This window comes from Brachypodium distachyon, chromosome 5 (assembly GCF_000005505.3).
Source record: "Brachypodium distachyon strain Bd21 chromosome 5, Brachypodium_distachyon_v3.0, whole genome shotgun sequence".
Taxonomy (NCBI): Eukaryota; Viridiplantae; Streptophyta; class Magnoliopsida; order Poales; family Poaceae; genus Brachypodium; species Brachypodium distachyon.
Genome location: NC_016135.3, coordinates 22,144,629 through 22,170,988, shown reverse-complemented (window position 1 = coordinate 22,170,988; position 26,360 = coordinate 22,144,629). Strand labels below are relative to the sequence as shown.

At 46.6% G+C, this 26,360-nt stretch overlaps 5 protein-coding genes across 7 annotated transcripts; 1 reads left to right on the top strand and 4 right to left on the bottom strand.

Moving 5' to 3' along the window:
- Positions 1-813: 813 nt before the first annotated feature.
- On the top strand, positions 814-3,651 carry LOC100839372 (subtilisin-like protease SBT1.3). Its single transcript, XM_010241986.3, has one exon. It carries the CDS (start codon positions 1,106-1,108, stop codon positions 3,440-3,442), a length of 2,337 nt encoding a protein of 778 aa, XP_010240288.1. The 5' UTR covers positions 814-1,105; the 3' UTR covers positions 3,443-3,651.
- LOC100833344 (copper chaperone for superoxide dismutase, chloroplastic) lies at positions 3,591-8,132 on the bottom strand. Of its 2 annotated transcripts, XM_014895960.2 has the most exons (7): positions 7,730-8,132; positions 7,616-7,639; positions 6,178-6,250; positions 5,950-6,084; positions 5,066-5,286; positions 4,799-4,865; positions 3,889-3,979 (listed from the first exon to the last, which is right to left on the bottom strand). In XM_014895960.2, exons 1-6 carry the CDS (start codon positions 7,973-7,975, stop codon positions 4,809-4,811), a joined length of 756 nt encoding a protein of 251 aa, XP_014751446.1. In that variant the 5' UTR covers positions 7,976-8,132; the 3' UTR covers positions 3,889-3,979; positions 4,799-4,808. The 2 variants fall into 2 exon arrangements, with proteins under 2 accessions (XP_003580360.1, XP_014751446.1); XM_003580312.4 differs by lacking the exon at positions 4,799-4,865 and having other exon boundaries at positions 3,591-3,979; positions 7,730-8,121.
- Positions 8,133-10,126: 1,994 nt separating this feature from the next.
- Positions 10,127-12,591, bottom strand: LOC100839066 (protein HOTHEAD). Its single transcript, XM_003581498.3, has 4 exons — positions 11,804-12,591; positions 11,299-11,711; positions 10,641-11,206; positions 10,127-10,422 (listed from the first exon to the last, which is right to left on the bottom strand). The coding sequence occupies exons 1-4, from the start codon at positions 12,537-12,539 to the stop codon at positions 10,356-10,358; spliced, it is 1,782 nt and encodes a 593-aa protein (XP_003581546.1). The 5' UTR covers positions 12,540-12,591; the 3' UTR covers positions 10,127-10,355.
- A 598-nt stretch (positions 12,592-13,189) lies between these two features.
- Positions 13,190-19,762, bottom strand: LOC100833029 (SPX domain-containing membrane protein OsI_17046). 2 transcript variants are annotated; one of them, XM_010241984.3, is made up of 12 exons: positions 19,608-19,762; positions 19,336-19,486; positions 17,361-17,429; positions 16,988-17,108; positions 16,498-16,809; positions 16,297-16,404; positions 15,753-16,207; positions 15,330-15,631; positions 14,917-15,092; positions 14,366-14,556; positions 13,858-13,991; positions 13,190-13,726 (listed from the first exon to the last, which is right to left on the bottom strand). In XM_010241984.3, the coding sequence occupies exons 3-12, from the start codon at positions 17,411-17,413 to the stop codon at positions 13,488-13,490; spliced, it is 2,091 nt and encodes a 696-aa protein (XP_010240286.1). In that variant the 5' UTR covers positions 17,414-17,429; positions 19,336-19,486; positions 19,608-19,762; the 3' UTR covers positions 13,190-13,487. The 2 variants fall into 2 exon arrangements, with proteins under 2 accessions (XP_010240286.1, XP_010240287.1); XM_010241985.3 differs by having other exon boundaries at positions 19,623-19,756.
- A 5,475-nt stretch (positions 19,763-25,237) lies between these two features.
- LOC100838759 lies at positions 25,238-26,155 on the bottom strand. Its single transcript, XM_003581497.4, has one exon. The coding sequence runs from the start codon at positions 26,138-26,140 to the stop codon at positions 25,514-25,516; it is 627 nt and encodes a 208-aa protein (XP_003581545.1). The 5' UTR covers positions 26,141-26,155; the 3' UTR covers positions 25,238-25,513.
- Positions 26,156-26,360: the final 205 nt, after the last annotated feature.

Below are 26,360 nucleotides of genomic sequence, written 5' to 3'. Positions count from 1 at the left end.
TTCAGCTTTTTAGAGACTGAGGAAGCCCATACCCAAACTACGGAGTTAGGGCCATTTGTAAAGAAGTGATCAATTAGGGCGCGCCGTCGTGGTTTAAGATCAGAGTGTGGCATCGCCCTGCCTCATGTCGCAGGAACAAGAACAGTGAACACTGCACGCACCCGACATGGCACCTCAGATAATTAACTTCTCATTATCTGATCAATCGCAGGCACACCTCATCCTGTTATGTCGCTGTGATCACGTGACACTTCGATCGACTTTCGTAGGAGCTCATCTTCTTCCAATAATTACTCAGTCTACCGTCCAGTCAGCAGTGCATCCGAAGTGCGGGCGCGAGGCCATGACTTGTCTTCTTCTTCTAGAAGCAGCGGCACGTTCCACGTACTCAGATTACTCTAATCATCGTACAATCCATTTCCATTCCATCTAAAACGTACGTGCTTCCTTTATCATCTCTATCCTTGGAGCAGTAGGTGATGTCACGGTCATTTCTAATTTCCTGTCAGGACAGAATTGTCACTTCCATTGCAAAATTCTTTGTCAACACAACATCTATAGTGTCACTACCATTCCAATTTCCTCTCGGCACAAAATAATAGTGTCGCTGCCATTAGTAGTAGCACAATAAATACGTAGCACATGAACCGCCACCACGAACCCGAGCAACCGTCCACAGAGACAAATCAATGCGCTAAACCTACTGGCGGGCAGTACCGTAGATCCACAGCGTTTAATGTTCTTTTCTTTGAGAAAAAGAGAAGCCTTGCAGGCGGAGTAGAAGAACAAGGGGCCCCTCCTGAAATATCTCCTCCGTGAAGAAATGGAAGAACGTGACAAGCAAACCTACCAATTACCAACAGCTCTCGACGCAAGCTAGCCCACCGCGCAGCCAAATGAATTCACTTCAATGCGGTCAGAACCACCACCACATCTTATGCTCTTCATTGTTCACTCACACAGTCACACTCCCTCTCCAGAACCACAGCTCACTCGAAACATGTAAAGCTGGACTGCTCGAGTATTCATAAGTACCGGCAGCGTTTCGCCATCGCTGTGCGTAGTGCTTCTGCTGAAACTTTCTAGCCTCCCTCGCTTCTTCTCCATGGATCTTCGCAACGCAAGATGGACGGCTCCATCGCTGTGCCTGGTGCTCGTGCTTGTTCACGCAAGCATTTATGCTTGCGCGGGAGCTCCCAAAACATACATTGTTCAGATGGCCGCGTCAGAGATGCCGAGCTCGTTCGACTATCACCATGAGTGGTACGCTTCCACGGTGAAATCCGTGAGTTCTGCCCAGCTGGAAGCTGAAGCGGGTGACGACGACGCTTACACGCGGATCGTCTACAACTACGAGACGGCCTTCCATGGCTTCGCCGCTCGCCTCGACGAGGACGAAGCCGAGCGGATGGCCGAAGCTGCCGGCGTGCTGGCCGTGCTCCCGGAGACGGTCTTGCAGCTGCACACCACCAGGAGCCCGGACTTCCTCGGCATTGGGCCCGAGATCAGCAACAGCATATGGGCCGCCGGCCTCGCCGACCACGACGTCGTCGTCGGCGTGCTGGACACCGGCATATGGCCCGAGAGCCCCAGCTTCAGCGACAAGGGGCTCGGCCCCGTGCCGGCCAAGTGGAAAGGCCTGTGCCAGACCGGGCGCGGCTTCACCACCAAGGACTGCAACCGCAAGATCATCGGGGCGCGCATCTTCTACAACGGCTACGAAGCCTCGTCGGGGCCCATCAACGAGACCACCGAGCTCAAGTCCCCGCGCGACCAGGACGGCCACGGCACGCACACGGCCGCCACCGCCGCGGGCTCCTCCGTGCAGGACGCCGGCCTGTTCGGCTACGCCCGCGGCGTGGCCCGCGGCATGGCGCCCAGGGCCCGCGTCGCGGCCTACAAGGTGTGCTGGGCCGGCGGCTGCTTCAGCTCCGACATCCTGGCGGCCGTCGATCGCGCCGTGTCGGACGGCGTCGACGTGCTCTCCATCTCCCTTGGGGGCGGCGCCTCCCCTTACTACCGTGACAGCTTGTCCATAGCGTCGTTTGGGGCTATGCAGATGGGCGTGTTCATCGCCTGCTCCGCCGGCAACGCCGGCCCGGACCCGATAAGCCTCACCAACCTGTCGCCGTGGATAACCACGGTGGGCGCGAGCACCATGGACCGTGACTTCCCGGCCAAGGTGACGCTCGGCAATGGCGCCAACATCACGGGCGTCTCGCTTTACAAAGGCAGGCAGAATCTTTCGCCTCGGCAGCAGTATCCCGTGGTCTACATGGGCGGCAACTCGAGCATCCCGGACCCCAGGTCCATGTGCCTCGAGGGGACACTGGAGCCCCGCGACGTCGCCGGGAAGATAGTGATATGCGACAGAGGCATCAGTCCTCGCGTGCAGAAGGGGCAGGTCGTCAAGGAAGCCGGTGGCATCGGCATGATACTCACCAACACTGCGGCGAACGGCGAGGAGCTTGTCGCCGACAGCCATCTCCTGCCGGCCGTGGCCGTTGGGGAGTCTGAAGGCACTGCTGCCAAGAAGTACAGCAAGACGGCTCCAAAACCGACGGCGACACTCAGCTTCGCAGGAACAAAGCTCGGGATCCGGCCGTCGCCAGTGGTTGCCGCGTTCTCGTCTCGGGGTCCAAACTACCTGACGCTGGAGATCCTCAAGCCGGACCTCATCGCGCCCGGCGTGAACATCTTGGCTGCTTGGAGCGGCGACGCGAGCCCGTCGAGCTTGTCCAGCGACCGCCGTCGTGTCGGGTTCAACATCCTGTCCGGGACGTCCATGTCGTGCCCGCACGTCGCCGGCGTGGCCGCGCTGCTCAAGGCAAGCCACCCTGACTGGAGCCCGGCGCAGATCAAGTCCGCGCTGATGACCACCGCGTACGTCCACGACAACACCTACAGCTTGCTGAAGGATGCCGCGACCGGCAAGGCGTCCACGCCGTTCCAACATGGAGCTGGCCACATACACCCGCTGCGAGCTCTCAGCCCTGGCCTGGTCTACGACATTGGGCAGGGCGATTACCTGGAGTTCCTCTGCACGCAGGACCTGACGCCGATGCAGCTCAAGGCCTTCACCAAGAACTCAAACATGACATGCAAGCACAGCCTCAGTTCGCCAGGCGACCTGAACTACCCAGCCATCTCTGCCGTCTTCACAGATCAGCCGTCCGTTCCGCTGACGGTGCACCGCACCGTGACGAACGTTGGTCCTCCTTCTTCGACGTATCATGTCAAGGTCACGAAGTTCAAAGGCGCCGACGTTGTCGTCGAACCTAATACCCTGCACTTCAGCAGCTCAAACCAGAAGCTTGCCTACAAGGTTACACTGAGAACCAAGGCCGCCCAGAAGACACCCGAGTTTGGAGCTCTGTCATGGAGCGATGGTGTCCACATCGTTCGGAGCCCCTTGGTCCTGACATGGCTGCCACCAATGTGAGCTTTTTTTCTTTCATGTATTATTGTTCTACATTAGTCAGGTCTTGAGCAGGAACAGCTGTGCCCTGGACCCTTTGTAAGCGAGGTCGATAAATCAGTCAGGTAGCATCAGAGATGCAGCACAGGTGTTAACTTACCGAAGAAGAATGTTTGCCAAGCTCCACATCAAAACAAGCTTTAATCCTCAAATGTATCCATGCTTATTCTGAATGTTCAGTATCTGGTTGATTGTTCCTACATTACTTTCTTGTACAACATATTGGAGTGAAACAGTAGTACGGAAAACTCGATAGCCGTAGAATTAGCTCGATTCCCAAATGGTGACACCGTCACAGGTGCAGAGCTTCTTGTAGTTCTCGCCAACACCCGCACTTCTTGCTATCACGGCTGCTGCAATGCCTGAGTCTGATCTGTTCTCGGTTGCATATAGTGCAATCGAGCGACCGATCAAATCGACAACTTTCATTTTCTCTTTTGATCCTGAAAATTGCGCTTCTCCGTTCTCTCCAGCTTCTAGCGTTCCCAGGTCACCAAGGGGCTGTTTCAGAAAAAAAGAAAACATACATTTAGCAACATGTCTACATGACCAGCGACTATACCGCCAAATTTGATATTAAACCGTGAGGTTGGAATGGTTGGGCTTTGCTTATAAGAACTTTGTTCTTTCAGTTATTACTATTTCAGAAATCAATTTGAAGGATTGAGATGTCCAGCGAATACAGGATGATTTTGTTGTCACTACCAATTTGCGCTCCACTCAAACCTCAACTATTGATTATCCTGAACTTCAGTTTGTAGTAAATCGTTATGTTTCCTAAATATATATTTATCATATAATCATACAACAGATCTAAGCAGGAAAAAAAATGCTAGCAGTAAGGTAATGAAAATTAAGACCCCACCAATGAGGTAAGCTACAGTTGTTCAATTCCAATCTGTTATGTTCTGACAGCACATGTGCTACATATGCAAAAGAAGCCAGAAGACCAGTGTGTTACTATTATCTGCAGCTATTTAGTTTGGCCAATCTGGTCACTGTATTTAAGACACAATGAATGCTTTGGTCTTTGTGCATAGTAGATCAGAAGGAACTGTAAAAAGGGAACTAAACAAATCAAGTCGAGAGATATTACTACGGAAGGATGGTATACAAACTGTGACCAAATACTAACTGAACCGCAGAAAAGTGCAAAATAGCATGCTTAGAATGATAAACTACTTTAGTTTGGTGAATTTATCGAATGCAGTTATGATTTATGAATTGTAGACACCAGGGAGGCAGGGACTGAAAGAATGCAAGGACATAGAAATAACCAATGGAATAGCAGTAGGTTACGAACTGTGCCTGACTACGAACCTGCAAGATTTTATTTGCCGAAAGCAACCACATGAGATTTGTGACACAACTGTGACAGAGCAGGTAACTGTACATGAATAACTGCTTTCAAAACGCATGCCTTTCAAAATTGTAATATTATCATAAGAACCGATCCCAAGCGCTAACTTTTGCATAGAATATTTTCCTCTGGAAGTTGTAATACCAAATGAGGATATCTAGGCCTATCCAATTATCCATGTGTACATGATTTATTAACCCCTCAAGTGACTAAGTTTTGGAAATTACCTTCTCGCATATATAATCCGGTGGATTATATACTTTGCCAGTACTTTCTGCACCTTTTGTCAAGTCACCAAATTCATTTATTGACCATCCATGTTTACCAGGTGATAGACCACTAAAAGTGGCTTCAACTCTAGCCAATTCCATGTTAACTTGGGCTAGACGAACGACACCAAATATAACCGGCCCTTTGAACTCAGCCACAGCAGCAGAAACTAAGAAATCTGCAAATGTTAGGGCACACAATTAGTTCTCATGGTAGATGCAATGAGCAGTACACAAGCTACATAAACATGGCAGCAATCAGAAGATTGTCCAACAGCAACATTTTTCAATGGAAAACTAAGGTAGTATTTGGTTTGGTTTAAGCCCAAGCTTGCCCTACCAAAAAATTGGCCATGATTTTGCTTGCCCATGAGTTGGCCAACTTTGCCAAAAAAAAATGACTAGAGTTGGCTAAGGGACATTGGCATGCCAAATAGTTGGCAACCATCCAAACAAATTGGCACGGTACGTTTGGCAGCCAAACATACCCTATAATTAACACAATGGGTTCAGGTCGGCATGGTGCAGCTTAAGAGCATTTTCGTACATATCTACAGTACCATCACAGTTGAAGTAAACATCTTCAGATTTTAGATTCTACAGACCCTATGAAACAGAGGATGCATACAAAAAAGCAATTTTAAAAAACAAACTACAAATGTCTATAGTCTATACTAGTCATAGTTCATAGGAGCGGAAGCTGACATAACAATCCAAAAAAACACTGATTTGTACACTTGACAACAGAGGAGTAGGAACTTATCAATAATCTCAAAGGCGGTTAGGCAGAGTGAAAGACTTCTAAAGAGAAACATGCTAAAAATATAAACATTAACACAAACCGTCTGGGTTCCCTTGACCAATGAGGCGTGCATCTCGGCCTGTTTCGTGCAGAGCGTCTAACATTGTCTTCACCGGGAGTGACCCAACAACTCTAACAACCTGGTTATTCAAATCCACTTCAATGTTTTTTATTCCTGTAGTAAGAGGCATTTTTAAAACCAAAAGGAAATGGTTGAAAGAGGCAGCATAAACAAGATTTTATTCAGTTGGCATTAAAACAATTGTACCTTTAAGTGTCTGAAGCCTGTTTTTCACTGCTGTGACACAGCCCTCACATTTCATGTCCACCATGAATTCAGTCTTCAGCCATATGAGGAACCAGATTATTAAATAGTTCTTTCATTAAAAAATCAAACGGTATCTAAAAAATGCACAATTCTCTCCGATTTTCACTTCATAATGTACAAACTACAAGGAAGCATGAGCCAAAGTAATGTACTCCATCCGTCCCAAATTAACTGACGTGGATTTTTATATATTCTTATACAAATCCACGCCAGTTAATTCGGGACGGAGGGAGTATAATTTCAGGGAGACCATTTCAACATTCCTTTTTACAGGAATTAATTCTGGAGTTTTATGTACCATTTACCGATGAGGAACATCCAGATCAACCTCAAACATATGTTTCATTTTAAATGAAACGACCTCACTTAACAGTGGGTTTTCTACCAGCACCTTATTTCCTGAGTTACAAAATCTTACCCTATCAACAGAATTCGGACTTGCACAAATTAACTTAGCAGATGTGCTAAACACATCGGTCTTTACAAATATGACATAGCACATTAGCTCAAGAAACTCAAAGTGATGGAACTTATGAACAGTCTGCATGCAGTTTGAGAATCATAGCATCATTTGCTGCATTTTGATAATTGGATCAAATTATGTTCTATCCAATCACCAATCATCACAGGGCATGTAAACCTGAGGAAATATTGATCTACTTAGAATGTCCTTTTTATCGTTGCCAATTTTCTGCACTGAAAGTGTCTATCAAAAAATAACCTGAAGACCGCTCAAAGAGTCTTCGTCAAAGTATTAGTCTGAAAACCAGATGGTCGATATGAGAATAGCCTAATTCGTATCTCTTCCTGGTCCTTTCATTTATATGAATTATCTAAGCTTTTGCAAATCTCTTGAAGCAAGAGGAATGAAACCAAAATGCGGACAAGATTATCTTTTCGTTACTAATGCATGAAACGTCTGCCATAAGAAAAACCAGCACCTTCAGCTCTACATGTAAGTACATACATAACTCTCTTGTGCAACTCATCTACAATTCTACATGCAAGCTAATAGCTAAATTAGATTGCTTGATTGCTGTAATTCATACTTAAGCCAAGGATAAGCAGCAGCACTGGAAACTCCAAGATACAAACCAATCACAGAAAAAACAATCAACCCAGGCAACAAATCCGACTGAAACAACCAGCCAACCAAATCTAACCGTGTATCTTGGAAGTATTTTAACCAATTGGCCAACTAATTTAAACCTAAAGTGAGGTTCTTCTAATTAGATTGTCCCCTCCCAATCCAAAATTGAATCCGGTATCTGTCTATCTATCAACAACTAATAAAGCTTTCTTCAATCATCTCCGTGCCCTATTAGCATCGCAGATAATAAGGGAAAAAAAAATCTCTCCTCAAGTTCGGGGTGCTTACCGTGAGCTCCGGAAGCGCGGTAACCTGCAACACACAGAGAACCAGACATAAGACCAAAAGGCTATGGACCCTAGGCGAGGCGAGCACATAGAGAAATCAACGGCGCGGCTAAACCTTATCGGGAGCAGAGAGATCGGCTGTGGCAGCGGCGGCAGCGGCCATCGGTGGGACGGCGTTAGGCGTGCGCGCGGCCGAGGAGGTGGAGGAAGAGGCGAACGCGGAGGAGAGGGAGGGGAGGGAGTTGGTGAAGGGAAAGTGGAGTCTGGAAGACGGGGCGGAGGAGGAAGAGAGGGCGATTGCGGCGACGGCTGCTGCTGGCACAGCGGAGGCGGCGGTGAAAGCCCGGAGGAAGCCTACCATTTGTGCCCCCTTCCTTTTGTATCCTCCAAGCTCAACTGCTTCGGTGCTTCCTCCTGCGGCGATGGGAAAGTTTTCTGAACTTGGTGACTGCCTGTTCCATCCGGTTTTCGTTTCAGAATTCAGAGCCGCAGGTTGAGTTTTCTTCTCTCGATCTCTCCAGGCTCCAGCGGCCTCGAGAAACATCGGGGGCTGAGGGACTGAAATCGAGCATGCGGCCCAGTATCGAGCTTGCTTTTCATCTCGTAGGGCCGCTCCGCCAAAAACGTCTTCACATGGGCTGGCCATTAGCGTGGCTCGTTGACAATCCACAAACGGAACAGATACAGGTACGACATCTAGGCATCTAGCCGTCAGAAGCCTTTGTACGATTTTCCTGTCCTCCAAATTTATACGATTTTCCTTTGTACAAAATGGGCCCTAATTCCTACCATTTTCCTTTGTACCAAATGGGACCCAAATAGAAATGGAATGACTATTTTCTTATAATCTAAAAAAAATAAGGTTACATGTTTTTTCAATTTGAAAAAATGTTTTCACATAATTTTTGTGGGATCTGTTCACGTTTACTAATTGGAATGTTCACCGTCGACATTCATTTGGTTCCTCTGGAATGCGCAACATCCATATCCACCATTCTTCCACCATATGGTCTTGTTAAGATCGACCATCCTTAACCACCCTATGATCATATTCTAAATGCATGTACATAGTGGCATTCATAGAGGAGGTGAGTCATCATTAGGTTCCGTTTCTAGTGGGGCAAACCCAACAATCTAGCCACCCCATATGTTCCAACAAATCTCCTTGAACTTTGCTTCAGGTGCTACTGCTAGGCTACACATAGGATTCGCCTATATGCCTCACCACATTTCGATTCATAGCGCATTGGACACTCCACCTTTTCTTTCTTGGAGATGGCATAATATGAAGGCCAATGTATTTTGTACTTTGCCAGCGAGTCATGATGAATGCCAAAAAGATAGCCTTACTTCTGTGCTGATTGTGACTGTCATTGCTACATAGAACAAATCCATGTCCATCTCATAGCATGGTTTTTTCAACCCTAGTCATGTTCCCTCTGTAGCAGTCTACTCAAACCACAAGCACTGTAATCGCATGACCCACGTGTTTGCTAAGATGAAAGATGCGTAGGACACCAAAAAATTTCCCAATAACTTTGCATTTGCCTTAAGAGCCTTTACTTGTATCCGTCCAGAGAAAATAACTCCTCAATTTTGGTGAAACTATAAACACTTTCAATTTGTCAATATTGTTTCTGACTCTAGGTGGCACTGCAAGAGGTGCGAGGTGATAGACTGTCTGGACATGAGTACCGGTTTGACCATTGTTTTATGCAAAGTACAACGGGTTAATCCAACCCGATGCTACAAAACGTAACTTGGTGGAAAACCTATAAAAAGCTAACGTCAGAACATAGTCACATAAGCCCTCAAGAGGAAGCAATTTAGAAAGAAAAAAAAATCAAATAAACATAAGTCAATGCCATGTACTAGACACAACTCACCGGTGCCACACTGCAGTGGTGAGCAGTGTTGCTAAACGCCTACAGCGGTCGAAAATCGATCCTTGCATTCTTAACCTTAAGCTAGGTTCAGTTACAGGGCAACTCTCCTTTGGCAGAGAGGGCTGGATAGAGGTGCATGACTTCACATGTTCCCTGCCAAGAGAGAGGAGCCCTGAAACTGAACTGCTTACACATCTCACTCTTGATCGTTAGAACAATCACTTCTGTCTTCTTTTCTCCTTGCCTTGACCTCCCTGCTCTCCCTCTCTGCCGCATCACGGGATTTATAGGGAATAGAATTCCAGCAGGATAGAGCCAGGGGGCATATACTTGCTAGATTTTCAAAGGGTTTTAAACCATGGATATCCTCTTGGCATCCAACATCTCCCTTTCCCTTTTACGTTCATGCTTGTGCCCTCTAAAGTTCAGTCCCCACTATGGGATTCTTCTTTCATTTTCGAGACCTTTCTTTGGCAATTCCACACCTGGCACTTGCACGGCAAATCTACGGGTGATTGTTTTTCTTTCATCTCAGAAGAGACATGCGAGTACAATTAATACCCCTATTTGACGATGCAGCAAGTCAAAAAGTGTCGGTCACAGATGTTTCTGGACAAGATTAACCGTAGTAATCAAATTTCAATTTGTTTCACAGAATAAAGATTTCATCTTGATAGTAGTACATATGACACACACACTTTCCAACAGTGATGTACTACAATTCATCCCAAACAAGCTCAGTCCATGAGACCCGTGACAAGTCTCCCGTTCAGGCTACAAACAGTGAAAACAAGCATCACATACTCAGCAATACAAACACTTAACGTGCCTGCGGACGTTGTTTGATTGATCGAACTACAATTTTCTCCTAGCTAAACCTTCAGCGTGCAACCTCTCGTTTTGGATTTTGACTCCCATATACCTGTCAAGTCACAGACAAGATCATTAATTTTGTTATCCTAAGATATTGATAGGATTCGCCCTAAAATTGCAACCATGGAGACAGAACCAGTACCACTAGCTAGGGACCTGGCTAAAAGCCTAAACATTTAGCCATTTAGGGATGGTCTCCCCACTATGATTTGCATGTGTTCAAAGATGCCAAAAGGAGCAAACATGAGGGGATTGATGATAAACTACCTGCCGAGCATCATGACGGTGGCCTGCGGGTTCGTCCCGGGCGAGGCGTTGAACGTGGAGCCGTCGATGACGCGCAGCGCGTCGACGCCGAGCACCCGGTACTCGGCGTCGACGACCCTGCCGACCTGGCAGCCGCCGTGGTAGTGCCAGATGGTCATGACGGTGTCCTTGCAGAACTGCTCCAGGGACCTGGAGTCGTTGTCGTGCCTGGCGCGCATGTTGACGGGGAAGTCCGCCGTCATGTTGAGCATGTCCTCGACGGAGAGGTACGGGTACGTGAAGTTCTCCAGGGCCTTGGACTGGATGACCCGCTCGATCACCGTCAAGCCGTCGACGCAGCGCCGGAGGTCCTCCGGGTGCGAGAAGTAGTTGAACGTCACCGCCGGGTTGTCGTCCGGGTTGAGGTTCCGGAGCTCCAGGTGGCCCGTGGACAAGGGGCCAAGGACCTTCTCCAGGATGAAGCCGCCACGGAACACCGAGTCGTCGAGCTGGCTCATCGCTTCCGTCGCGCGCGCGATGGCCTCCGGCGTCCTCTGCTTCGGGGGCACCGTCGCCAGCTGCCCCGTCTGCAAGAAGAACAGCAACATATACATATCAAACTCAACTGTGATAATGTTACAACTGATCACTTCACGAATTGTCAGACTTATATATGCACCTGTGGAGAGAACATGCCGAAGTTGCGGGGCGGGCGGTGGTTGCCGGAGGCGGAGCGGGGGCGCAGGGCCCAGTTGGAGCCGCTGGCGCCCTCGATGTAGCTCCCGAGCCGGGTGATGCCGACGACCTGGATGAGCGACACCTCGACCGGGGAAGGCGACGGCACGTAGACGGCGTTCATGGGGTTGTCGGCCATGCCCTGGCCGACCGCGGGCTGGTTCAGGACGAGCGTGATGCCGAAGGACCGCAGGTGGTCCGCGGGGCCGACGCCGCTCAGCATCAGCAGCTGCGGGCTGCCCATGGCGCCCGCCGAGAGCACGATCTCGTTGCGCCGCCCCGCGTTCAGGTACGCCTTGTGCATCCGCCCTTCCGAGTCGTGGAACACCACCCCGTGCGCCACCGGCCGCCTCCCCGCTGACGCCACAAAGCGCGCGCGTGTAACGAAAATATGTCAGTTCGGTTACTGCGTGAAATGCACGAAAGGCTCTGATTTCAGGGGCTCTCACCTCGCACGTTGAACAGAATCTTGGCGACTCTGGCCCGGAGCAGCAGGTCGAGGCCGTCGGGGCGCGCGTACCGGAGCAAGTCGGCGGCCGTGTGCCGCCTCCCCTCCGCATCAAATATGGACCCGCCGACCTTGGTGCCGTCAATGTGATCAAACGTGAACCCGTTGTCCGGCGCGACGCCGGCCTCCATGAGCCCCCGCTGCAGCGCGGCCTGCCACGGCCCGAGCTCCGGCTGGAACGCGACCACGTCCTCCACCCACCGGTACGCCTGCTTCGCCGCCCCAATGTCCCACCCTGCTTCACGCACGTAGTCGTCGCTGGCACGCGTGTAGAAGCCGGCGTTGATGCAGCTGCCGCCGCCCAGCACCCGGGGCCGCGAGTTGATCACGCCGTCCTCGGACACGAACCGCTGCGCGGGGGAGCCCGGCGACGAGTCCGAGAGCGTGCGCTCGAAGTGGGTCATGTTCTCGACGCGCTCGTCGCCGTAGGGGGAGCCCCCGCGCTCCAGGAGGAGCACGCGGAAGCGCTGCGACAGCGTCGCCGCAAGCGGGCAGCCCGCCGTGCCGCCGCCCACGATGATGTAGTCGTAGTACGACACGGGCGCCGCCTGCCCCGCGTCCCTCGCGAACGTGTAGTTGTTCGCGGCTCGTGCTTGCGGCGAGCAGCAGCAAAGGAGCGCGAAGAAGCCTGTGCAAATGAGCACCGTTGTCCGTCCGAACGGCTTGTCGGGAGCCATTTTGGGAGCAAATGCAAGTCGTGACAACGTAGTACGTTTTTTTTTTAGTATTGGTAGCTTGCCTGCGGTTTGCATAGCATGCGCCCTTTTATATAGACATCGCTGGAGCTGGAGCCATGGATGCACTCGGGCTGTCAGGCATGCTCCGGTAAATCGCCTCACCGTCACGACCAGGCTTGCACGGTTGTTGGTACAGCAGACCGCACCGCAGTGAACATGCCACAAGCGTGATAAAGAAACGGCAGGGAAGGGCGACTGAACCACCAAAACAACCCGTGATCTCGCTCATGTCCGTGCGGAGCGGCGGCCGTGTCAAACGGGACCTGACACGCCCTTTCCCAGTTTTCCCTGCTTCGTCGAGACCTACCCACCGAGCCCGGAAAGGGTCAGCGGGGGCAGATTTAGCACCGGCCCACCTAAACGGTTGACGCACGCAGATCTTGCATTCTCGAAACGGGCCGGTCCAGTGTGAATTATTTAACACGCTCGAGTCCCTGCATCTGGCGCGCGCACCGGAGTTATGGCCTGGTTAATCGCCTTGCGACCGGGAGCCGGCCGTTGGGGGAGCTCACCATGAATGCCTCAGAACAGAGCAGAAACACAGCAACGGACTAACGGAGTCGCTTCAAATCTGTAGAACACCGTGCAGCTCGACATGACTACTTGCCCATGCTGCATTTCCAATCCAACGCAAACTGAGATGTGCACAATCCACAATACATGTGAAAATTTGCAGGTTCAGGGAGACAAATCTGAACAACTTTGCATCTACACGCGATGCATCAGCTACTTCGTACATTACACCTGCATCGATGACAATTTTTACACCGTTTATTGAAAACTACAGTCCTAAATAAACAGCTGCTACTTCAAATAGCACAACCCAATGTGGGCAGGAACCATATTGACAGGATGTACAGTGTGCTGTAGAAAGGCCTGCCTGCCTCCTCAGTAGAGAGTGTTGTACGTGCAGAACGTGGCCACAATGGAGACTATGGAGATCACGAGGGGTGGCAACAGGGTGACGTTCAGGAGGAGGTCCGGGCCTAGATAACCCGCCGCGGTGATCGTGGCGTCAGCGACCACTCGGGCTAGCGTCCCGGCCTCCGTCGAGAGGAGGCCGCCGTTGTAGGTTCCTCGTGAGAGCCTCGATGACATGACTCGTGAAAGCAGGGACAGGTTGACTCCTGCATCATCGTTCGTCGGGGAAGGAGAAGCGGTAATAAGAACAACGGGATTTATATGACTGTTTCAGATATTGTCATATTGCTGATCTAAATGCTGAAAAATGACTCTGGGATGGTTACGGTTCACATACCTTCGAGCACCTCTGCGAACACGAATGTGATGAGAGCAGAAGAGACGTATTGTGGCACGGAGTAGTGTGGTGTGTAACGGAAGCTCATGATTATGCCAATGAGAACCATGATTTCAGATGCCACCAGAATTTGCCTGCCAAATAATTAAAGTTTTTTGTCATGAAAACTATAGAAATACGACCTTATCATCGAGTGATCTGCAATAACTGCAGTAATCTCTTTGACCAATACTAACAGCAGTTGCGGTCTCTTGCACTGTGGCTTCACTCATTTTAATCTCATTGGAAGTGTGATTTTGGGTTTTTGACACTGTAAGCGCAGCGCATATCTTTTGTGGCTTTCAATACATACTGGCTATATGCCTAGCCTATAGTAGTACAGTCTAAGCGAATTGCATGCCTCATAAGAAAGCAAGAAAAGCGAATTTGTAAAAATTATAATGCTTCTAGAGTTCTAGAGAAGGGAATGATTTCATATAATCTGATTTGTCTTGTAAAGAGAAGTTACCTGTCCTCAAACCAATTTGTAAAGTAGCTCCCAACAACGGCATTGACTGGAAGAACAGTCAACCCTAGAATCGCTAGAAAGATAGCCACAGCACTTGTATTCCAGTTAAAATAGTATGTGGTGACGACGCTTGATTCAGAGAGCAAAATTTCCATCGCATACTTGAGCATAAAGTATATCAATAGCTGGACCTGAGAAATGATCAAAATAACCGCGCATGTGAAGTCATCAAAGGAAAAAGAAATATAGAAGCTGGCAGTTTCAACTTTCAACAGATTTTCCTCTGAACACCTCAGGCTCACTTGATATGGTGTGTAAATACGGTTCTTGTTTACTCTTGTGTCACTTGTACACCTCAGGCTCACTTCTAGTAATTGAAAAATCTTTAATTTTAAGAATATTATTAACTCCAAGACACTATATCTCATGCTATGGATAAAGAAATTGAGTTGTTGGCACGCTTGAGTTCAGAGAAAAACAAAAGAGTACTAGTTTTTTTTTTAGGAATAAAGAATACCAGTACTAGTAGATAAGGGAAATGTAGGGGGAACCTTCACAGACGGTGTCAGCAATTTATATGCTGAAACAAATGATGTTGCTGGTGCATGGGAATTTTCAGTCTCTTCATTATCATCATTATCCTCTGCGTTCTCGTCCATCCTCTCATCTGAATCTTGAAGTAAAGGTTGTGCTAGGCCTTCCTCCAAATTAGCACTTTCTTGATGACCTATTTTAACAAGAAGTTATTACAACAAACCATGATGATTCTCAGCATAATGCCAGTGGTAGAGTACACTCGCTTATCGTGCAAGAATAAATTTCAGTGTTACAATGTAGTTTGTGTTTTCATACAGAACACTTTTTTTTTAAAGGAATCATACAGAACACATTGATGTTCAAGAAGAACAAAAATATAACATTTCTTGCCACTGGCAAAATGATACTGTGGGTTCAGAGAGCTTACTAGATTCAGAAGGCGGTGTACTGACTGCAGCCTTGGCGAAGTGTTCTGGCTCTTTGAATGAAAACCACAGCCACACCAAGTAAAGAAGCCAGGCAATGGACATGACCCATCCAGGTAATGTGCTCTGGTTAAAAGTGAGCGAGTATATTGTAAATTTTGTCTGAAGAAAACCAGCAAGGCCAGGGCCGCAAGCCATTCCAAGAGCACTTGCACTGACGAATCCTGCAGAGGCTTGTAGCCTGATCTTCAGAGGTACACAGTCGCTGATATACCGACGGTTCACAGCTCTTGCAGAACCTAATCTGTAGTCAGTTTGACCAAAAGAGCAAATTCAGGAAACATAAAGGATAATACATGTCATTGAGAAGCAAGAACGAAATCACATTGGTAGGGTTTGTCGAAGAGAGGAAAAAGTCTGCATACCCACATAGTATCCGGCCAATCAGGAGAACTATCAGTGAGTTCATGTCATATGCCAATGCATATAGCAGGTTCCCAAAGAATAGCATAATGCTACTGAACACGAGAGGTCTGAAGTATGACTTGTTGGACCATGCACTGAAGTAAACCGAAGAGAACACTTGTGCAACTGCCATTGATCCAATGATTATGCCACAAACCGTCGCGGCAGCTCCAAGGCTCACTGAGTAGTCGTCTGCAGTCGGCACGATGATATATGTGTTCACCATGTAAAGAAAGGTGTTCACTAGGTTAAGCAACAGAGACATGAAATGGTAGCTCTCATCCTTCTCAAGATCCTCAGATCCACTCTGTGTGTCATCTTGTACGATAAGTGCATGTTGTCCTAGGTATTGCATAAAATTCGTCGCGTGTGTGAGTTTCTGCACTGCACGATTTACTTGGTCTATGATGGGGTCCTAAATATTAGAGAAAAGAATCACATCATACTCTTAAACTACATAAAATTCGTAGCACAGAATCAATATTAAACCGTGGAAAATATTACCTTCAACACTACTGATGGATTATCATAGATGGATAAAAAGCTTCCTCGATGCTCATCTTCCAGATATGCAAGGTTGCGTGATAAAGCACCTGCAACGGCTACAATTCCCTGCATTGGTAGGCATGACAAGTAGTAGAAATGCTGCTTAGCTGCGGATAGAAAGAACAAAACAATTGTGAATGTAAAATGCCAGAAAAATACCACTTGCTTAAAGACTTGCTGAAGCTGAGAATAAGGATGGTTTGCACGAGTCGTGACATAATAATCTGTGAACTTGTATCCAAAGCGCTTATCAAATTTCTTTAGTATCTTTCTTAGACCGGTAGCATTCATGTCAACAAAGCGGAGAAGCTTTACGAGATCTCTCCCAACTTCTCTATAATCCTCACGAAGTTTAAAAACTATTGATGTATCAACCCGTCCCAGAATAGCAGCGCGCTGTCCTCCCAAGTCCTCAATCCTGCTAGCGAGGTAGCCTTGTTGTTGTAGCATAAAAAGCACAATCCTTTCAATCTGAATAGAAGCAACGCATAAGAATTTTAGCTAGTAATAAAAATGATCTATGCCATGCCATCTGAAGACACCAAAGTTCTCTGATGAAAGGGGACAGACGGATCACGGGATGGACAAGCAACTGCGAAACTCCATGTATGATCATTTCAAGAGAAAGCACCATCTGCTATCTGCTTACCTGATCATCAAGGACCCTTGAGAAATCCTTAAGTACTTGCTCACAATCTTTGCCACCGATTTGGGTCTGCTGAACGTATTTCTTCAACATTTTCTTCATCAATTTATAATTAATGTAGTACCTGGAGATAGGAAGGAAAAGAACTCATAAGATCTCTGCAGGGAATTTATTAACAACATTGTCAGACTCGGGGGCAACTGGCTTGTGACATGTTTCATCATAGAACGGCAACAGTGGGAATCGACATGTTTCGTAGTAATACCTTTCTGCTCAATTCAATTTGGAAAAATAACATAAAAAAATCTTTTGTTCCTCAAAAGATCAAAGCAAAAGGTTCCAAAATAACTTTTCAGGAGCACTTAAGGAAACATACTCTTTCCATTCTTCCACTTGATCTGCCATCAACTTCTTTCCAAAGTTAACCATCTTGCTGTTTTAGTATCTGAATCTCAAATCGGAGATAAATGATTAGCTGACATTGCACAAAGAAAAACATAACTGGAGTAAGGTTGTTTCAGATAACATTGCTGTTACATAAGCAGCTTCAGGAAATTATTTTGTGCATCTGTTTATTCTGGTATATTAACTTATTTACTTCTATATCAATGTATGTGATTCTTAGTTATAGGAGTTACTTTGTAATTTCTTGGATTTATGATTCAAAGCACTATACCTGTAATGGATGTTGAGTTTGGATAAATTACAGGTAAATTCTAAAAACATGGATCATGGACTTAAGTCTAACGTAGGAATTGAAAGAGTGATAGCGATCCCTCCTCCCCCACACAAAAAAAGAACACTCAGATTTAGACAATCATTCAATACGCAGTCACATGATTCAGTATTAATTAAATAAAACAATACTAAGATTTAACCAACCATTGTATAGTATTCACACGATTCAGTCTTAATCAAACAAAAACTAGATAGAATTTATTCTCTAAAAACTAGATTGCATTTCCTTATCACAAGTTCATAATCCATCTCTTCCCCTCTTGCAACAGTTTCTGTAGAAAACCATCCACACCCTACAGATTTTTTTACATCCACAACGCAAGGGCCGATTGATGACAATTAGCCAGTGAGTAGCTTCTATACAGTAGATCTCCAGGGGAAGGAAGCAGAACTAAAGAAAAAGTCTACATGTTAGGAGGGGTAATTTTTATTCTGCTGTCGTCTGTCAGGTTCTTGTAAAAAACAGTATGCTGTAATATCCAGTTATAAAATTGCTAAATATCGGCCGTATGACATGTCGCTGATTGCAGCCACAGCAAGCTAGCAACAGAAGGCGATCAAGGACAAAACCCACGGTCCGGAGTACGGAAAGATCAATCAGAGATAACATTAATATTGTGGAGGCAGCTAAAATATGCAGACGGTTCAACATCGGGTCATCGGCAGCAATGTATTGGTCACCAGATGTCAAAAATAAGCTTAAAGTTGATAGCCAGGTCGTAACATAACCCAGAACCTGCGTGTGACGTGGCAACAACGTAACGGCCTCCTTTGTCAGAGGAGCTCGATTGTTAGGATACGGAATCAATCATGTGGCCTTCAACAACTTCGCTTTTACTTTGCCTTGGTAAAATGAAAAAAAAAGGAAAATCGCGAGTCCTTTCACTTCTCCATTTGTGTTGCAGTGGTTGTTTCCGAGGTTGAGAAAGGTAAAACATGTTGTCTTCCTTCTTATATAATGAATGACCTTACATGTTTGTTAGTACTTAGTAGTACAATAATTCAATAAAAGTTGGAGTTCACCGTGATGGGAAGGGAGAAACTAGTTTCCCACCTCTGATTCTGACTACTCAGAAAGAAATTAAGCAGATAGTACTCCTGTTATGTGCGTTACAACTCAGTCCAGACTACCTTTTCTTTCGCCTAAGGGTGAATTTGTACATATTTCCCCCTGCTAATATATCCGAAAGACAGCAGTTGCTCTTTCAAAAAAAAAGAAGCCCAGACTACCAAACCAGAAGGAAGAACAATATTTGAAGAACCATGTACACCTGAACCTAAGGATGCAAGCTGGGTCACCCATATATATGTCTCCTTTTGCATCCTACCAAAACGGCTCCTGGAGTCTTACACGTAGACATGTAAGTACGTAGCCATTGGAGCGATCGACTCTCACAGGGCATATTTCTGTAGGTTTCCTCATCGCCACAATTCACACAAGTTGAGCGAGGCGAGCGTTGAGAGAGCACATGGAGAGAGCAAATGACACAACAGGAAGAAAGAAGAAGCACAAAACACGTAGTAAGATGCGACGAAGCATTGCAATGCCAAAATTCGCTAAACACGCAGTTTAAATTAAATCCTGAAAGCATGGCATGGGCAAACTCACTCACCGTGACCAGTAAACCAAGTGATCCGAAGTCCGATCTCCGGTTCTCCGCGGAGGATTCTGAATCCTCCCCACGGTCTATTAGATGAACATCAGCAAACTCGAAGACGCACGTGCCCGCGGAAGCACCACGAACAACCGCAACGCAGCAGTTTCTGCGGCACCAACCAACGAATAAATCAGGCAGTAGGCGATACAGACAGACAGGCACTGCGCAGTGGCCAGAAAGCCCGTGCGATTGATGCGCAGGAGAAGAGGCAGAGAGAGATCAGAGACGTGGATTATTTATACAGCTGAGGAAGAAGGGCAGAGGAGGAAGGAGCGCGCGAGGGGTGTCTCCGGGTTGTGGCGGAGACGGCGCTGCTACTACTATGGCTGCGGAGGAAGAGGAGTTGTAATTTGTTCTCCGCGGGCTTCGGATGGAAGCGGACGTCGAGGATTCCATCTGGACTCTCTCCGGGCTCTGCCTTTCCGGCGTGTCAGCGTCGCACTACTGCGTCCGCGGGCCCATGGACAGGATTGCCTTGTACTTTTGTGCCACGACGACTTCTTCGGTTCTTCCTCTATTTGTTTTTCTTGGTGACCTATCACACATATAATTCACAAATTGACAACCTTTGTCTACTTACGTAGTAATACGAGTCCCACTTGGGTTAATTTACCCAATAACTTGCTTCGAATTTCTTTTACCCTGTAGAACTTTGGTAGTACGTGCATCCGCATATAAAGAACTTTGATGGAACCCGCCTCAATCAAGTTCGCGCATGAGCAAATCGGAGAATGTTGGGAATCATACCAGCGTGCAGGACTGCCCCCGAATGAATGCTCCAGCGATTAGGCGCGGCGTCTGCCTGTTAATTTCAACCTACGTTCTTTCAGAGCCTTGAATTCGGTAGCGGCCTGCATCGTTAGCAAGGTTGCCGGGAGACTTGAACATGGTGGTGACCCCGTGGTGTGCTTTATGGTCCCAGGCCACTAGCAGACAGTACGCACGCCCATGTCGTATGTACCTGGACGAGTCAGGGCAAATCGGAATCTCATGGGGACGGCTCGATCTGACAGTCGGACCCAAGCTTCGCATCCGGATCTACCGGCGTGTTTCGTCTGCCGTGTTAATTATGCTTCGATTGAGATTTTTTTTTTAAATACCTATAACTTTATTCAAAGATGAGAACCATTACAGGTACAATGCTTTGAATGCTTTGGATCATAGACTATAAAAACTACAAGGTAACTCTTATAATTAAAAATTACATTGAAATCTCTTAAAGACATCTTCTCTGTGATTTCATATTTTGCAATATGAAATTATGCTGAGGCTTCAACATAGAGACTGCAATCAGACTGTAACAGCAACATCGTTACTGGTATCCATGCACGAACTTGACTACCGGTTTCGAAAAGCCCCTTGAGTCGCTCATCCAAAAAGATGAGAAGCCATGAGCGTTGGTCATACTTGTGCCGGGGATGATCCCCTAAACGTGCAGGTCGTCGAACCGCAAGATCTTCATCAGAATGTCAGAGAAGTATTCCAAAATTACAAAAGATAAAACCAACAAAAACATCATGACACGCTATCAAAAACTCAACAGATACGTATAAACGGATCTGCGAGTACACAAAAATCCAAGATCCACAAGATCGGGTACACTAAACTCACGGGGATTGAAAATCTGTGGCTCCGCAGCGACGTCCGTTGAGGCACCACAACAGCAGAGGAAAAACCAGAATACTTTTATTCGCGACGGCATCACAATCTCCGTCATTGCGTCACCGATCGAAACCAAACAATTAAAATATGCAAACACTTCTGAATAATCTTAGGAGGAACTGAGGTTTCCCCACCTCCCAACGCCAAGACGGCGGCCGGAGGTGAAGGAAACGCTAAATCTTCATCGGTGACGGTTAGGACAGAGCTCTCGTGTAAAACCTGCCGGCTGCGGTTAACTATGCTTCGATTGAGATGTGGCCAGATCTATCAGACTATTACTGGTATGGAAGATGCTGTGAAAGGACGGCCCAACGGTGGCTTGATCCTACGTGGAGTGGAAAGATTCTTCCTCTGTACGTCCTAATCCGTTATGGGTGGAAACAATCTTCGTTTGCACCTATCTTTATTATCAGTAGATGCACTTCACGCTATCGATCGCCTGCACAGATCCTATAATCTCCAATGCTAGGACCGGGTAAAATATAGTTCCAGTCTCCGAGTTGCAATCTGCTGCGGGGACGCAGTTGTTAAGATATAGGGAGTATCGTGTAACCCTCTATCAAAAAAATCGATCTGATAGAAAAATACTTCATCCGTTCATAATTCTTGTCAAAATGTTACATGTATCTAGACATTTCTTAGAAATAGATATATCCATTTTTAGACAAATTTAAAACAAGAATTATGAAATGGAGGGAGTAGATATGATACATTTACATCTAACCCACGTTCACATTCGACGTGGACGTGAAAAGAAAAAAGCTCCCCTCATGTCGTGGATAAAAATTAAGAAAATGCGGGAAACTGAGACTCGAATTCAAAACCTTATCTTTAATACAATGTTAAGATATCGCATCCAACCATTTATTTTAAAAAACCGATCTTATATAGGAAGAGAAAATATGATAAACTCAACATTCGTAACAGAAACACTTTTTATACACACGCGCTCACGCACATTACACGTCAACCAGGAATAGAGGATACCCACAAATCATATGTCATCATGGCAACATGCTTTCAATTCTTTGCAGTTACAAAAATATGAATACCGTACCCACGAACGAAATATCTCAAACTAGCAGAAAGATTGCTATATTTCTAACAAAATATGGTCGCCGTAGTGACTGCTAACTGATCAGTTTGATCATCTTCCTTTTCTTCGGTTAGGCTGTCAATGTCTGCATTCTCGTTTCAAACCTTGATACGTACAGCTCAGCCACATGATCAGACCAGAGAAGTGTCTTCTTGTCTGCTAAGCCACTAATCAAGCATCTGTTGTAGGAACCTGGAGTTTCATCCAAATGAAAAAAAGGATCCGTCGACGTCACCCCCCTTCTCCGTTTGGGTACGTGCCGGCTAATATTCAGTGGGCTTAGATTTTATTAAATCTCGCTCTACTAGGTCTAGCCACCGATTTTGTTTTTTTTGATCGGAGGTCTAGCCACCGAATTAGTATATCTCAAAATCCTACGAGGCTATACCCTCTTTTCGAAAGAAAAAGAAACCCCAGCGATAGTATCATGTCCGTATCCCTGGAAAAGTGCTTGTGTCGTGTGATTTCTCTTGTTTTTACCATAGTCATTGGAATCAGGCTGCCCGTCCAGTTATCAAAAAGGAAAAGAAATGTATATAATCCTTGTACGGTCGTAGAACGCTGTACACGACAGCTCGCGAACTTGCCTGCGCGGTACCGCAGATTAAAACTGACGTCTCACCCTAGTATCCATTAGTCATTTTTTAATGAAAAGACCGTAAGGAAATCTCTACAACGTAATTATGAGCACCAGCCACCAGGATTTGAACCCTGTGAATGAAATCATGCATCCGTATCCATTAGTCATCGAGCTACAGTGTTAACTTGTGCACGCACGTGTTAAGCATGACGAAGAGAATCGATTTAGATAAGTTAAGAATACCTCTGACGAGTGCGATGGATGGATTATGCAGCCGCCAACGCCGTCCACTTGTCTTCCTTCATCTTCGTCTATTTCCAACTTCTTCCACAGCCAGACACTGTTTTTCAGCAGGTTCCGCCATTAGGTGAGAAGGACAATTCGCAATTTCGCAGTAATCTTCTTCCTTCTTTTTAACTTCGCTCGCAACATATCAAACGCTGGCTGTTGGACACAACACAAGGAGTACGTACGACCGCACGTAGGCAGGAATGCCGCACGCCACGATCTTGTGCACGGGGCCCTTTAATTTGTCCTCTTTGCAGGAGGGTGTCGTTTGGACTGTCCGATGGCGATGTTTCTTCCGTGCAACATTTCGTGCAAGTCTGTGGGGGCGCATCGCCATCGGTCATCTGAAGCCGTGCGCTATGTCGTTTGCCTCGTGACAGGCCGCTCCCCTGTCCTTCAGCGTACATACAGACATACTCTGTCTGTTTTTATAGCTTCAGATAGTGCCAGAAGCAATAATCTCTAGGCACGACAATCATATTTAGAGTTGGTTTTGATTACAATATCGCAAATTGTAGTCCATCCAATTCTAAATTCTTGTCGTTGTTTTAATTTTATGTAATTGCAGCGGGAGTTACATGCGCACCATACTATATGGCACTATCGTCTCGTCTGTAATGCAGATGAGTTCACTGAGTACAACATTCGTGGACAAGAATGGCCACTTCAAAACCGGCTATACAGAGGATTTTTATCAGGTTCGGCACTGCAACCAATTCTCACCAGGAAACTGACAGGAGTCGCTATCCAGTTTTTGTCTTCAGGTTAATGTGATCTTGACATGCTGTAATCTCACGTTAGATATCTTCCAGGAATTAGCTTCTTGTATTGATGATACTGCTAATAAGCTCGCACTAACCAGGATTTTTGTAATAACCAGGACTTTGGAGTTTGGATGGCGGCTGCGGCAGTTATTTTTTTTAATTTTTTTAGAGCAGGCTGCGGCAGTTTATGAGAGCCGAATGAAACGACCCGGCTCTTTCCACATCAGCTCTGGTTTGAGGCCTTTCTCTCGACTGGGCTCAGGCTGCCCGCTCGATTTCCAAACAATTTGCTAGGCTGTGTGCAGAAGAATTGGGCCAGCTACCTTTGCACCATGTGGGGCTATGGGCTGTATTGCTACCTTAAAGCCCATTGGCTAATGACCCGTGTACAAAACAAGTACCGACCAACTTTTCTGGAAAAAAAAGTTTGCTTCAAAGGTTTTGACATAACTTTTGTTTATTTCATTTTTTGTAATTATAGTTTTTTCTGATTACCTATTTAAATAAAATCAGATCCGCTGTCAAAATAAATAAATAAAAATAAAATCAAAATAATGATTTGTGGTAACGGATGGAGTAATTTGTATCGCTTGCTTCTAGCTTTCTACCGGTCCGACCTACTTAGGTGGACACATCACACATGTCATGCACTTATACTGTGAAAATAAAATAGCAATGATATTAAATATTATTAAAATAATAATCCTATGGTAACAAAACAATGTTGAGTTATTAAAATAATAATGATATATCAATCAAACAACTATTTGTTAATATTTCAAACTATTAAATTAATCGGAATGCAATTTAATTGATATTGAAATTTTGGTTCTGTTATGTACCCGAGCTGGTAAAAAAACCTACTCACTCCGTCCCATATTAAGTGACTTAAGTTTGTCCAAATATGGATGTATCTATGTTTAAAAAACGTCTAGGTACATGTAATAAAAAGTCAGTTAATATGGGACGGAGGGAGTAGCTAATAACCTAATATTGAACACTAGTTTTTTTTTTTGGAAACACTGAATACTAAACATTAGTTGGTACATACGTTACACTTTTGCGCTGCATTTTTTTGGCAACTGCTTCGACTGCTTCTTGGTTTGGAGTTTGGCTCGATGGCTTCCTTGCCGTGCGTTAGTAGCCTAAGTGCCTAACTAGAGATTTTTGGTCATGCAAAAGGCGCTCGTACTTCAACCTGAATGGAAGGGCCGGAGTACTATTTTCTATTTCTTTGTCTCGATCAGCACTCAGCTCCCCTCGACTTGACGACTACCGATCGTGTATACCTACAATTTCCTAAACATTCCGTTTCAAAAGAAAAAAGACAATTTCCTAAACATTTGAACTAACTGTTCTAATATTAAAAACATATGTCGATGAACTTAGCTAGCACGTGAAGGATCCTGTCAAACGAAAAGAAATACCACACCAAGAAGTGATAACTCAACATTAAAGAAGTTAGAGTTCGATCAACACAAGAATATAAAGCAAGCTAGATCCGGCCCATTCAAGCTTCAACTATGTATGCTTTCTTCAGTTCTCTTTTATAATATATACACTTACTATATCCCTTCCCCTCTTGGGAAGAAACTTATCAAGATGAGTAGTTGCAAACAAACAAAAGGAAGCTTAAGAAGAAGGGAGCTAGCAAAGTAGCAAACAGGAACTCTTCGAGTGCGTTGCTCATCCCCGCCGGCGCTTGCACGCAACGCCAAATTGCCGGCGGCAGAAAGCTAATAATCAGGTGTTCTTTGTGGGCCTGAGAGCGAGGACGAGCCCCGGGAAGACGTCGTCGGGGTCATGCACGTGCGGGTTCCGCTCCACGATGAACGGGTCCCCGCACTTGTCGCTGATGCTGTGCAGCGTCTCGCCTTCCCCGACCACGTACACTTCCTCGCACGGCCGCCGCCCGCCGCCCAGCCGCGCGCCCCGGAAGTAGACCGCCTCGCCGCCATCGGCATCGGCATCGTAGTCCGCCCGGAGCGCGCCCAGCAGCACGAGCGCCACGAGCGCCACGGCGCACCACCACGACGCCGCCTCCGCGGCCGACACCACGGCCGCCGCGCACATCTCCGCCCGCGCGCGCCGGCCGTGGCTTGTCGTCGTCGCCGGCGGCGCGGCCATGCGAGAGCGAGCAAGCGCGCGGACCTCGTGGATGGGGGCAGGCAGCAGTTTGCGTCTGGGGCAGCGGTTGCCTCTTTTGCCTGGCTTTGGGAGTTTTTGTGGGCCGGGGAGGGGTTTATAGAGGGGCACGGCACGGCAGGGGACGTGGTGGTTTTGGGGCGAAGGCGGACTTTTGTGACGGTTTGGTGAGACGTGGGGAGCGCACGGCGAGAGCGCGCACGGCAGTGGTGAACTGGCGGGCATGGCAGGTGTGGGAGCGCTTTTGTACTACTCGATGATCATTCTGGGTGCAAGATCATACGTTACTCCTGCTGCTATTCCGAGTAGTGCTTTAATTAGTTTAATTCTCCGTTTATAGATACGTCAATTATATTATTTTGCTATTGAGAGTAATAGTTTGATTCTCCATTTATGAAATAGTAGCTATTTTTAAGTCACCAACCGCTTAAATCAGACTTCAGAA